This window comes from Capricornis sumatraensis, chromosome 8 (assembly GCF_032405125.1).
Source record: "Capricornis sumatraensis isolate serow.1 chromosome 8, serow.2, whole genome shotgun sequence".
NCBI lineage: Eukaryota > Metazoa > Chordata > Mammalia > Artiodactyla > Bovidae > Capricornis > Capricornis sumatraensis.
The window spans coordinates 5,586,777-5,600,862 of record NC_091076.1 but is presented as its reverse complement, the minus strand read 5'-3'; the positions used below and the strand labels follow the sequence as shown (position 1 = coordinate 5,600,862).

Below are 14,086 nucleotides of genomic sequence, written 5' to 3'. Positions count from 1 at the left end.
GGCCTTGCTAGCTGTGTGACCTTGAGCAAGTCATTCAACGTCTCTGGGTCTCAGCCTTCCCAACCCTCAGTAAAACTGGGATTATACTATCTCCTCCTATCATCCTGAGGTTTAAATTAAACAGCTAACAGTGCTTAAAGCAGGGCGTGGGGGGAATTCCCTGGCAGTCCAGTGACTAAGACCCAGTGCTTTCACTATGGTGGGCTCAGGTTCGATTCCTGGGGAGTTGAGATCCTATAAGCTGAACAATCCAGACCATAAAACTATCCAACAAACAAACAAAAAAACCCAGCAAAAACAACAACAACAACAAAAAAAACAGTGTCTGACACGTAGTAACTACAATATAAAAGTGTATTAAATAAAATTTTAAATTGTGGCAGAAATCACTATTATTTAGCATCTGCAGGGAAGATGGGTCTTTAGCCCAAAACACTGAAAGGACGGTGTTTCCTCCACCATAATGTTGCAAGTAACGTAACACCTCAAAATAAAACCTGAAGCTGTAATAAGAGCAGAGAAGTCCAGCCAAGTTCTGACTTTTTCTTGTCATTGTTATTTGGTCCTTTTAAAAGGATCATATTTTTGACATGTCAGCATCTTTGTAATATTTCTCTTTGCACCACCATTTTGCTGTGCCCTCGGCTGGGGGCTCGGCTTGCTGTGGGAGCCAGATCTCAGCTGCCCCAGGAGGGATGAGCAGGGCTGACGAAGGAAGGAGGTGGAGGCCTCTGAGATAGAAACCCACGGAGGAGGCTGCTCCAGCTGGTCCCTGGGCTCAGGCGCACAGGGTGGGTGGGCCAGTGCCCGCAGATGGTGCTCGTGGAAGCTCCTCCCCCCTCTGAAGGCCAGCTGAGGGGCTTTGCTGCTGCTGCTGCTGCTCAGCCGCTCAGTCGTGTCCGAAGCTTTGCCACCCCTTGGACTGCAGTACACCGGGTTCCCTGTCCTTCACTCTCTCCCAAAGTTTTCTCAAGCTCATGTCCACCGAGTTGGTGATGCCGTCCAGCCTCCTCATCCTCTGTTGCCCGCTTCTCCTCCTGCCTTCAATCTTTCCCAGCATCAGGGTCTTTTCCATTCAGTCGGCTCTTCACATCAGGTGCCCAAAGTATTGGAGTTTCAGCTTCAGCATCAGCCCTTCCAGTGAATATTCAGTGTTGATTTCCTTTAGGATTGACTGGTTTGATCTCCTTGTAGTCCAAGGGACTCTCAAGAGTCTTCTCCAGCACCACAATTCAAATCATCAATTCTTTGGCGTTCAGCCTTATATAAGGTCCAGCTCTCCCTGGGGAACAGTTATTAAGCGGGCTAGGACCCTGCCTCTGGGGCTGCAGGACCTGAGGGCCCCTGGAGGGCAGGGGTGTTGCTCAACAGCGACCCCAGGTGGCGGACCCTACGGAGCTGCGGCTTGTGGGCTGCCCCTTCTTGCCAACCTCCTCGCTAGGTGTAGAAGCAGGAAGACCCAGTTCCTGTAAAGCGAGGAAGGGGAGATGGGGCGAGGGAGACGCTGGACTTCCTGCTAATGCGCACAGGGATGCTCACAGAATCCACGGGAGGCTTTAATGGAAGAGACGGTTCTGTAATTGCCCCTCCCACCGGACGAACTGGGCGGTGGCTGCTCCACGCCCTCTCGCTTCCACGGTGATTATGATTATTTACATCCTCCCAGCTGTGAGAGGCACGGAAAGCCTAAAACATAGAGCCTTTCAAAGAGTTAAAAGTTATTAGAGTAGTGCTAATGTAAGATTTCATTATTGGGCCAATGCTTGTTGCTAAGTTCCCATATCTCTTATCCACTCTGCACCTGGGAGTGCATTAGTTAACATAGTTGGAATGTAAAAAAAAACAAGTGTAGCCTTGAATTTAACCACATCAGACTTTTGAGCTAATTGGTTCTTTCTTGTAACTCACTGCACCTTTGCTTCGTGAGAATGTAACTCTGTTTAATACTTTTTGAGGCTGACATAGATTAGAAATATAAGAAAAAACATTTCAAGGGAAAATAAGTTTTCTGGTTGAGAAGCCTTTATCAAAAGAGGGTCATAAAATGTTCACAGGCCTCCGAGGCCAGAAGATAATGTGCACAATATTGTTTATGGGAAAGGTTTGCAAAAAAATCCCGGTTTCGATAAAGACAAAACAGATACAATGTTTGGGCTGACTCTGTATGACTCTGCATCTTTCCTTTCCCTCTATGTACAAGTAAAAGTATAAAAGACCCTTTTAAAAATAAAAACAATGGGCCTCGCTTGAAGAAGCTTGGTCACCCCGTGTTTTTCTTTTTTCTCTTTTTTTTTCTCTCTTACTTTCTTTTTCAGGCTGAGCCCTTAAAACATAGAGGCTCCCTGCGTTCACTTATCTGCCCAGGTTTCTAAGACCTAAACGAAAAGACGTTCTGCGTCTTCACTCCCTCGGGAGACCGGGAAGGCACCTGTGGCCTCTGTGAACAGGGCGAACTTCTTGTCTCGAAGTTTTATTGGCTTTCTATGTGAACCAAAAAATATCAGCCTCTTTCTCTCCTCTATTTTCTTATCTACAATATTCTTTCCTTATCTCTCTCTAAATCATCCGCCGACACCGTTTTTCCTTCAGGTTCCCCTGGATCCTGCGGGGGCTGGACCCCGGCACAGCCCTTGTCCTCCCAGAAGGTCTCGGCCTGGCTCCAGAGCCAGCCCAGCAGCCAGAGCTCCCTCCAGGCCAGCCCTCTCTGCAGCGCCCAGCTCACACGCTTCCTGCCGCCCCACCCTCCACCCAGACGGTGGGGCCTGTGGAGCCTGTCAGGGTGTTGGCACCTCCGTAGGGTAGCTGGCGGGGGTGGACGGGGTTGCAATCTGAGGCTGGGTCACCCGAAGGGGTGGGGGGCCCTGCTAGAGCCCTCCAGGGATCTGGAGCCTCGGCAAAGGGAGGGCAGAGACCTCCTTTAGGTGCTGAGTCCTGCCCCAAGGACACAGGTGGGAGGCCTTGTACCAAGGCCACTGACATGGAGCCCAGAAACAAGGTCTGCTCCGGGCCCAACAGATCCCCTTTGTTGCCCAAGCCCCCCTACCCCTGCCCATCATCACTGTAGGCTTCCTGACCCCAAAGTGGGCTAGAATGCACACCCCAGCAGTCTCTCTCTATGCCCTAACCAATCACCTAACCTCCTAGCAGGAATTCTGTCTTGAGGCTATAAAACTGGCGACTAACAGGAGAAAACTTTCAGCTCTCCCTGGTCTGTCAGGGGGTTGGCGGGCTGCATTTGCAGCGCCCTCGTCATCTCTGTCCCCCGCTCTTCATAAACTCAATCCCTTCTGCAGTGCTCTGTCCCTGCAAATGCCTTTCCAACCCGTGCTCCGGCTGCCTCAGCGTTAGGGTCCCGGGGCGGGACTCTGGAGACCTGCGGAGGCTGCTGGGCAAGACCTGGGCTCCGGGAAGCTCAGCGACTTGGCCGATCCCGCGGCCAGCAGTGGTGGAGCGAGGGTGTCTGCCCGCCTTAGGGTCCCTGCTCCCTGCTTCTCCCAGGGCAGGGGCCTCGGGGACCCACTTTATGAGTCAGAAGCCACAGCCTTTGTTCGAGGGGCCCGCCCAGGCCGCTGAGCCTCCTGGGAAGGAAGGGGGGCCTGATCAGCAGCCCCCAGCTATGAGGGGCAGTTTCTGGAGACCCAAATGCTTCCTGCCAGGAGGTGTGGGGCCTCCTGCTCTGGGAAGGACAGCATTAGGGGATCCTGAAAGTTCAGTTCCCTTGGCTGAGGTCCAGCTTCTGTGTCTCAGAAGGTGTTTTTATACATGTATTTTTTTATTATTTTTTTTTTAGATTGAAGGATAGTTGAGAGGCCCTTAGACAGCAAAGAGATCCAACCAGTCAATCCTGAAGGCAATTAACCCTGACTATTCATTGGAAGGACTGATAATGAAGCTGAAGCTCCAATCGTTTAGTTCAGTCTCTCAGTAGTGTCCAACTCTTTGTGACCCCATGGACTGCAGCACTCCAGGCTTCCTTGTCCATCACCAACTCCCAGAGCCTACTCAAACTCATGTCCATCACTTCATTGATGCCATCCAACCATCTCATCCTCTGTTTTCACCTTCTCCTCCTGCCTATAATCTTTTCCAGCATCAGTGTCTTTTCAAAAATATTTTGTTTATATCAGTTCTTCACATCAGGTGGCCTAAGTATTGGAGTTTCAGCTTCAACATCAGACCTTCCAATGAATATTCAGGGTTGATTTCCTTTAGGATTGACTGGTTTGATATCTTCGCTGTGCAAGGGACTCTCAAGAGTCTTCTCCAACACCACAGTTCAAAACCATCATTTCTTCAGTTCTCAGCTTTCTTTATAGTCCAACTTTCATATCTGTACATGACTACTGGAAAAACCATAGCTTTGGCTAGATGGACCTTTGTTGGTAAAGTAATGTCTCTGCTGTTTAATATGTTGTCTAGGTAGGTCATAACTTTCCTGCTAAGGAGTAAGTGTCTTTTAATTTCATGGCTGCAGTCACCATCTGCAGTGATTTTGGAGCCTGCAAAATAAAGTCTGTCACTGTTTTCCATTGTTTTCCTATCCATTTGCCATGAAGTGATGGGACCATATGCCATGATCTTAATTTTCTGAATTTTGAGTTTTAAGACAAATTTTTCACTCCCTCTTTCACTTTCATCAAGAGGCTCTTTAGTTTCTCTTCACTTTCTGCCATAAGGGTGGTGGCATCTGTATATCTGAGGTTATTGATAGTTCTCCCAGCAATCTTGATTCCAGCTTGTGCTTCATCCAGCCTGGTATTTCTCATGATGTTCTCTGCATATAAGTTAAATAAGCAGGGTGACAATATGCAGCCTTGATGTACTCCTTTCCCGATTTGGAACCAGTTTGTTGTTCCATATCTAGTTCTAACTGCTGCTTCTTGACCTGCATACAGATTTCTCAGGAGGCAGGTCAGATGGTCTGGTATTCCCGTCTCTTTCAGAATTTTCCAAAGTTTGCTGTGATCCACATAGTCCAAAGCTTGGCATAGTCAATAAAGCAGAAGTAGATGTTTTTCTGGAGCTCTCTTGCTTTTTCGATAATCCAGTGGATGTTGGCAATTTGATCTCTGGTTCTTCTGCCTTTTCTAAATCTACCTTGAACATCTGGAAGTTCATGGCTCACGTACTGTTGAAGCCTGGCTTGGAGAATTTTGAACATTACTTTGTTAGCATGTGAGATGAATGTAAAATGCTGAAATCTCTCCCCAGACTCAGGAAAATGCTTTATCATTTGCATCATTAAGCACATAACTGAAAAAAAAAAAAAAAAGGATGGGTAGACATAATTTAGTTGATAAAAATGAGAGCCAGGAACTTGAATTGATACTTTAAAATACTAGGTGAATTAAATCGTTCAATTTAAAATTCAACCTTCCCCATTTCCTCTACTCACATTCCTGATTTATGTTATCCTGCAAATAGTTTTGTTAAAAATATAAAACAATGCAGAGTGTTCTTTGATTGTGGTTTATTGTCCATATTTTCAGCTAGAATGTATATTCCTGGAGTTTTTATTTGTATAGTGATGAGTGTTTGTGGGCAGATTGACTCAGTTTCATGGATGCTAGAATCAGATTATGGTGAGTGGAGTGGTAACAATTGTGTATGCTATGCTTTTTTAGTACTGTTTATTAATGAGATCTAGTTCCCTTTATGTATATGGTATACAATAAAGTCACTCTAAAATTAAAAAAAAAAAAAAGAGTCGACTCATTGGAAAAGACTCAGATGCTGGGAAAGATTGAGGGCAGGAACAGAAGCGGGTGACAGAAGATGAGATGGTTGGATGCCATCACCAACTCAATGGACATGAGATTAAGCAAGCTCTGGGAAATGGTGAAGGACCTGCAAGCCTGGCGTGCTGCAGTCCATGGGGTCGCAGAGTTGGACACGACTTAGTGACCGAACAACAACATAGTTGAGTCACAATGTTGTGTTTTATGTATATATTTTTCAAATAATTTCCATTACAGTTTATCATAAGATATTGCCTATAGGTCCCTGTGCTGTATAGTAGGACCTTGAGGTTTATTTTATATATAGCAGTGTCTATATGTTAATCCCATACACCAAATGGATCTCTCTCCCACTTCCCCTTTAACCATACATTGGTTTACTATGTCTGTGAATCTGCTTCTGTTTTGTAAATAAGTTCATTTGTACTATTTTTGTGGTTCCGCATGTAAGTGATAGTGTGGAGTATTTGTCTTGGTCTGACTGACTTCACTTAGTGTGATAATCTCTAGGTTCATCCACGTTGCTGCAAATGACATTATTTCATACTTTTTATGGCTGAGTGGTATTTCCTTGTGTATATATGCACCACATCTTCCTTATCCATTTATCTGTTGTTGGACATCTAAGTTGCTTTCATATTTTGGCTGTTGTAAATAGTGCTGCAATGAATATTGGGGGTGTATGTATCTTTTTGAATTAGTCTTCTCCAGATATATGCCCACTAGTGGGATCGCTGGGTCATCAGTTTCTCTATTTTTAGTTTTTCTAAGGAACCTCTCCGTACTGTTCTCCATAGTAACTGCATGGATTTATATTCCCACAAAAAAATGTAGGGGAGTTCCCTTTTCTCCACACCTTCAGAAGGTGTTGATAGAAAGGAAGGGCATCGGGGAACTGGCACAAGAGCCCCAAGAAACAGCAGCCTCCAGCCCCAACTGAGTGTGCGAGTAAGTGTGTGTGAGCGCTGGTGTCTGCCTGAGGATCTGGGTGTTCACACCTGTGCTATGTGTACCAACATGTGTTCACGCCATAGCAGTGAGACCAGTCCGGAGGTGGGCCGGCTGTTGCCCCTCTGAGCCCCAGGAAGTAGAGGGACCCCCAGCCCCCACTGGCTCTGACACCCCCCTCCCCGAAAGGCTGTGTGACCTGGGGAGTCGGTGCCCTCTCCGGGCCTTGGCTCCTGCCTGTGAGATGGGAGGGAGGCTCCCTCTTCGGTAGGGGCAGCTGAGAGAAGTGAGGGGCGAGGGGGCAGGTGCAAGCTTGGAGGACAGACACGGGCACAGCAGATGGTGGCCTGGAGGGCACAGACGTCTCCAAGGGCCCACGTTCGTCACTGCAGTTGGGGAAACTGAGACCCAGACAAACCCAGCTTCCCAAACCAGGTCTGGCTGGAGCTGTTAGAAATCACTGTGTACTTTGGGAGCCTAATTATAGATCTGACATGAGAGAGGCCTTCCTAACCACCAGGACTGCTCAACCTAGGGGGTGAGTTCTCTGTCACCAGACATGTTCAAGCAAAGGGTCAACAAATTTGTCAGAAAGCTGCAGAGGGGACTCTGGTCCTGAAAGCGGCTGGACTGGTGGCCCAGAGGTCTGTCCAGCTGGGCGTCTGTTCAGACAAAGCCCCAAGGGCAGGACCTTTCTGTTCCTGGACAGGACGCCTGTCTTTCAGGGGCCACTGAGTACCCAGGCGGCAGCAGGATAGCGGGGTCGTGGACGGAGACTTGGAGGCAGGCAGGGTGCTCACAGAAGGGTGCACAAGTGGCTGCCCATGGCCCAGGTGAACAGCTTATGTCTGCAGTCAGAATAGGGTGGGTAGCGGATGTTCTTCAGCACCTCCAGGCCCGAGTGGGAGAGCAGGCAGCCACGGTGGTGGGAGAAGGTGTCGAAGGAGAACTTGCCGTGGTATCTTCCCATCCCACTTTTGCCTGCACAGGCATGAAAGTGAGGGTCTAAGGCCAGGCCGAGGAGCCCACCACCACCACCACCACCAGCAGCCCACCGCCCAGCAGGGAGCCCAGGGAAAGCCAGGCCATGCGATGAGCCATTTTGCAGAGAGGGAAACTGAGGCCCTGAGAGGCCAGGGGTCTGGATAAGGTTGAACTGTGAGTGAAGGCCAAACTGAACCTTCCTGGGTCTGGAGCGCCCACCTGGGCTTCCCTGGGAGTTGGGGCTGGAGGGTGAAGGAGGGTGGGACTCACCAACTCCCCCCAATGGCAGGGAGGTAAGACTTATGTAGATGAAGCCTTCATTCCCTACAAAGTTGCCGCTGCTGGTCCTGTCCAGCATCTGGTTCATTACCTGGTGGGAGGGGGAGGCTGGGGTCAGGGGTGGAGCGTAGGCTCCTTATTCCACAGTGAGCAGAGGTGCCTCCCTGGTCTCCATCCTCTGCTGAGTGAGTGTTGCCCCTCTGAGTTGACAAAGAGGAGCCTGCAGCCCTGAGAAGCGCCTGTGAGGGTTAGCAGCCACAGCAAACAGGCAGCCAGCCCAGCTCCGCCTGCAGGGCCCCACCTTTGCTCTGCCCAATCCCCCTTCAGGGGCTCTGCACACCCATACAGAACTTTTGCACAATTTAGGAAAAGAAGGGTGTTTGGGGCAGGGCAGATAGAAAGGGCACCTCCTTGTCTGGGTGGAGGCTGCTGTTCTTGGTGCTGCTCCCGCCAACCACACCCCCGTGGACACCTGTATTCAGGGAGCTGTTGTCCAATGGCCTGGATTATTTTCCAGTGGTCATGTATGGATGTGAGAGTTGGACTGTGAAGAAGGCTGAGCGCCGAAGAATTGATGCGTTTGAACTGTGGTGTTGGAGAAGACTCTTGAGAGTCCCTTGGACTGCAAGGAGATCCAACCAGTCCATTCTGAAGGAGATCAGCCCTGGGATTTCTTTGGAAGGAATGATGCTAAAGCTGAAGCCCCAGTACTTTGGCCACCTCATGCGAAGAGTTGACTCATTGGAAAAGACTCTGATGCTGGGAGGGATTGGGGGCAGGAGGAGAAGGGGACGACAGAGGATGAGATGGCTGGATGACATTACTGACTCAATGGACATGAGTTTGAGTGAACTCCGGGAGTTGGTGACGGACAGGGAGGCCTGGCGTGCTGTGATTCATGGGGTTGCAAAGTGTCGGACACGACTGAGCAACTGAACTGAACTGAATAGTCACCCTGGAGTTGTCTGCTCCCTGACCCTTGTAAGTGGGCTGGGAAAAGGGAGGTGACTAGTCTCACCCCTTTGGGCCGCTCTGTTGCCCCCACCTGCATCCAGCCCCACCTGGCGGCTGTTGGAGAAGGCGTACAGGGCCAGGGGCTTCTCCCGACGGTTGATGAAGTCGATGGCCTGGCCCAGGTTCCTCACGTTCACGATGGGCAGGATGGGCCCGAAGATCTCCTCCTGCATCACCGGATCTGTCTCCTGCACGTCCACCAGCACCGTGGGGGCTGCCAGAGACAGGGCCCGGCTCAGCCCAGGGAAGGGGCCCTCTGGTGGGCGGGGCCTCGGTGGGCAGGGCCTCTGGTGGGCGGGCCCGCGGGCTGTCAGGGCCCAGAGACCCGGATGTCCCAGGCACAGTACTCTCCCCGCAGCCCCCGGGAAGTGACCACGAGGGGCTCCCCAGCCTGACCGGGCTCGTGGGGCCCAGAGAATCACTCAGCCTTGGTCTCACAGTCAGAGGGTGACCTGATCTTAGACCCCAGAGTCTGAGGCCGCAGGTCCCAGCCTGTTAGACACTCTGAGTCGTTTGGCCCAGGAGACCAGGGTTCTTTGTTCATAGCAGAGCAGATGGTCAGGACGGGCTTTGGGAGCTGAGAACCAGAATCGTGGGCGCGTAGCACTAGGGGTCGTGTGGCCTGTGGAGCAGCGGATCGTGGGGCTGAAGCTGGGAAGCTGAGCCTAGAACTCTGGGGTCTGAGCTTGGAGAACTTGGGCCAGAGTGTGGAGTCGTGGGGTCGCGGGCTCAGACCCCAGCACCAGGAAACACCGGTATCACAAAGTCATGGCACCAGGCTGGGCTGTAGCGGTGGGGTGGGGGGAGCCTCAGAGCCCAGACTCGGGGCCCAGCTGTGACGCCCAGCGTGGAGGGGCCTTCGCTGGGGTGTGGATGGGGGTGGGGCACAATGGCAGGGAGGGCGGGTCTCACCGATGTAGAGATCGCTTTCGTCACTCTGGCCGCCGATGACCGCGCGGCCACAGCTCAGCAGGCCCCGGAGCCGCTGGAAATGCTTCTGGCTGATGATGCGGCCCAGGTCTGGGGAGCTCTGGGGGTCGTCGCCATAGAAACGGGTGATGGCGCTCTGCAGGGCGGGCACCAGCCGTGCCTGCATCTCGGGGCTGCACAGGACATAGTCGGGGGCCACGCAGGTCTGGCCGGCGTTGAAACAGCGGAAGAAGGCCACCCGGTTGGCCACAGTCTGGGGGTCGCAGTTGTCGTCCACATAGCAGGGGTTCTTGCCTCCCAGCTCCAGCGTGACGGGCGTCAGGTGCTTGGCGGCGGCAGCCATGACAATCTTGCCAACTCGAGGGGTCCCTAGGAACATGGGATTTGACTCAGCTGCTCTTGGCCGGATGGTTCAGGCACCACCTTCCTGGCCCCATCCTGGCTCACCCACTGGGATCTGCCCCCGCCCTGCAGCCCCAGGACCCCACCCTGCCAGGCCCACCTGCCCCAGATGATTGCCATCAGGGACGTTCCACACCGCTGGCCATCGCCTCCTCCCTCCCCCGCCTTCTCCAGCCTCTTCTCCAGCATCCCTCTTTCCCCAGGACACCAGCCGGGGCCACCCTCACCCGTAAAGAAGATGTAGTCGAACTCGTGCTCCAGCAGCTGCCCCGTCTCCTCGGGCCCGCCCAGCACCACGGCAAAGCAGCTCTGCAAGGGGGCGGGAGGGATGCACGGCTCAGAGGACCCTGCAGGATCTCCCACTGGTGGGAATGGGGGTGTGGGACACAGGCTCATCCTCACCTGGTCCAGGTATCGGGGCAGCACCTTGGCCAGGACCTTCTCAGTGCTCTTGCTGATCTCTGAGGGTTTCAGCACCACGCAGTTACCTGCGGGGTGGGGCGGGGCAAGGAGAGGGCGGGGCCACGTGTAGTCACGCCCATCTCCATTCATCCTCCCGCCTAGTGCAGCTGAAAGAGGTGCCTTATTGGCCCCGAGGCGACACAGCCCCAGGGATGGTGGCCAGGTGGGAACCAGCCCTTCTCAGCCACCTGGTGCCAGCTCCCTCCTCCTTCCTGGCTCTGGGGGCAGCTGGGAGGACAGGCAACGGGGCATGAGGGTGGAGGCGTCCTCTCACCTGCAGCGAGGGCGCCCACCAGGGGCACCAGGCTCAGGTTCAGGGGGTAGTTCCAGGGAGACAGGATGAGCACCAGGCCGAAGGGCTCCCTCCTGATGAAGGCCGAGTCCAGCTGCGTGATCTGGGGTGTGGAACGGACAGTAAGGCCTCACTAAGGATCACCCCAAAGCCCACCCCTCATAGCCCTCGACCTGCCTGTGCAGTGGAGTCCCCTCAAGGAGACCACGGTCCCAAGAAAGTCAGTGACTCGCCCAGGGCCTGGGCTGGGCCGCCCTGAAGTTGTCCCGCCTGGCCAGAGGTCTCACCAGGTTCTTGGCCACTGGCTCGTCCTTCATCCAGGTGCTCAGGTTCCTGAGAGCCAAGTCAACCTCATTCTGGCAGATGATGAGCTCCGAAATGTCCGAATGAAAGGCCACCTGTGGTAGAGGTGGGATTCGGGGGTTAGGCCTGGGCGGGGTGGGGAGGGGAGCTGGAGGTTCCCAAGAGTTCTCAGGGTGGACACGGAGACAGTCTCCAGGGTGAGCACAGCCAGCCCCTGGGAACTGCAGTGAGGAGCATGGGTCCTGGGCTCTGCTGCTTTCTGGCTGTGGGAACTTGGGCCAGTGACTTAACTCCCACGTGCCTCACTTTCCCCGTCTGTGACATGGGACAGCAGTCATACCTGCTTTACAGGTTTACTGAGTTGACAGAGCAGCTAGCAGCCCAGGGAAGAGTCTATTGAACCACAGGACTGAGCTGGGGATGCAGCTGGCTCCAGCCCCCACCCTTACCCTCCTCCCTCAGCCCTGCCCTCCTCCCTCCACCCCTGTCCTCCTCCCCTCAGCCCTGCCCTCCTCCCCCCACCACGCCCCCTACCCACCTTGTGCAGGTCCCGAGCCAGCGCCTCCTGCAGAAGCTGCTTGTTCTCTCGCAGGAAGCAGCTCAGGCCCTTCAGCTGGGCGGCCCGGAACTCAGCCGGCCGCGTACGCCCCGAGACAAAGGCCTCCCGCAGCCGCTGCAGGGTGTCTGCAAAGGGGTCCATCCTGCAGGGCGGAGGCAGTGTGGGTTGGGGTGCCCCCACCTCTACCACCCCTCCACGGCCCCTACTGGCACCCACCTGGGCCCATGGACACCCCCACAGGGCCTCGAGGGGTTCTTTGCCTCAGAGACCACAGAAATTTGCAGTGGCAGATGGGGAAACTGAGGTTGGGGTGTGCCGCAGGGCCCCGGAGCATGGGACGGCTCCCTGTGCCCTGGGGAGGTGGGCCTGGAACAAGGAGCAATGGGGTGGGCGGGGCATCCGTGGGAAGGCTCAGCTGACAGTCTGAAGCCTTGAGCCCATCTAGCCTTGGTCTGACACCCAAGGGAACCCCGGCAGGGCTGGGAGGGGAGGGGGATGAGGCATGGGGGTGGGAAGAAGGAGCCCAGGAGGGCCTCTGGGGGGAAATACCTGGACTTTGAGCAAGAAAGGTCTCTGAGCACCCCAACCAGGGCCCCAAAACCACACCATCGCCTGTGCCTCCAGGTCTCTCTGAGTGTCTCTCTGTCCATGTCTGTGTGTCTCTCTGTCTCTGTCTTTGTCTCTCTTTTCCTGTGTGCCAATGTGAGCCATCTACCCTCAGGGTCCAGCAGCATCTCAAAGGCCTGAGCCCAGGACCTCTGCCCCAGAGCCCTGATCGTGGAGTGAGGCAGGTCTCAGCGTCCGCCCCCTCCTCCTCTCTCAGCCGCAGTCTCCTCACCTGGGGAGTGGGGACAGACTTCTCCTTGGGCGTGCAAGCACGGGCCTGGGCTGGGGACACGAGGGACATGCAAGTCCTGCTGGGTGGGAGGGGGAAGGCTGGCCGTGTGGGTGAGGCCCCTCAGCAGGTGGGCAGCGGGAGCTCAGCTCTTAGGGAGAACCCAGGACCTGCTTGCTCCCACTTGTGGTTGGCAGGGCAGCTATCCTGGCCCTTTCTTGGGCTGGAAGGGGACCCAAGTTATGCCCTCCCACAGCCAGGCCCGGGGTGGTCCCACCTAAACCCCTGCCCGCGCCCCAGATGGCACAGGGGCCGAGGGAGATCAGGAAGTCCCGCCCAGGCCCAGGCTCAGCGTCAAGATGGACCAGGGCCATTTCCTCCTGAGCATCCGGGAGCAGCTGGGCCTGCAGGGCTGCCTCTGGCCACCGGCCCCGCCCACCCTCGGTTCATGGTGGCCAGGAACACCCTTAGACCTTCAAGTTCCAGGGCTGCCCCAGAGGCACCAGCGTCACCCGCGCCACCCAGCTTTCCCACTGGAGTTCCAGTGGCACCTGGTTGCATTGGCCCTGCTCTGGCTTTGTCTGAGCCTCTCTAGAGCCTCGCTAGGGCTGAATGTGGCCAGAATGAACCAAAGCCCGGGGACCATATCCTCAGGCCCACCCCTACCAGTGCCCAATCAAATGAGGAGGCGGATGGCTGGGTAGGGCTGAGGTCAGCCGCTCCCTCGTTTAGGGTTAGGGCCTCTTCCCCCAGCCTGGGGAGCCTCTACCCTTGCCCCGGGCCAGGCCAGCCCATGGGGGCTGCAGGTTTTCCGAGAGTATTCCCGGGCGTCACAGGGGTTGGAAGTGGGAGCTGGGAGCAGGGAGCATGGGGCAGGGCAGCACCACCTCCCTGCACTGAGCCAGGCCCCAGGCCCACGGACCCCCAGCCCTGGAGGCCCCACGGGGTCAGGATCCCATTTCTCTTCCCCACTCCCCCACCCTGTGCTGCTGGCCCGCCCCTCCCCACAACCCCCGACCCCACGTACCCTGGTGTGGACTCCGACCCTGGATCCTTTGCCAAGCCTGGGCGCTTTATGCCCGACATTCTGCCTCCAGATGTGCGCTCTCACCTCGCCTCTGCCCGCTGCCTGTGCAGCTCCCCAACCGGACGCCCTGTGCCCACGTCTGGCGGTGGAGAGGCACCCAGGTGACAGATCACCAAACCGAAGCTCCAGCCGGTCTGGCCTCCTGCTGATTCACACGTCAGCACTGCCTGCGGCTGCCTCACCTGGCACAGCTGGCCCCCGGAACAGGCCTGGCAACTCCGAGTGACTCCAGGTGATGCTGTGGTTGCTGGGA

At 54.8% G+C, this 14,086-nt stretch overlaps 1 protein-coding gene across 1 annotated transcript; it reads right to left on the bottom strand.

The window, feature by feature from the left end:
* Nucleotides 1-7,482: 7,482 nt before the first annotated feature.
* Nucleotides 7,483-13,832, bottom strand: LOC138083405 (aldehyde dehydrogenase family 3 member B1-like). The gene is made up of 10 exons (XM_068977287.1): nucleotides 13,774-13,832; nucleotides 11,891-12,053; nucleotides 11,337-11,447; nucleotides 11,032-11,152; nucleotides 10,698-10,783; nucleotides 10,523-10,604; nucleotides 9,876-10,262; nucleotides 9,011-9,177; nucleotides 7,941-8,040; nucleotides 7,483-7,667 (listed from the first exon to the last, which is right to left on the bottom strand). The coding sequence occupies exons 1-10, from the start codon at nucleotides 13,830-13,832 to the stop codon at nucleotides 7,483-7,485; spliced, it is 1,461 nt and encodes a 486-aa protein (XP_068833388.1).
* Between the last annotated feature and the right edge of the window lie 254 nt (nucleotides 13,833-14,086).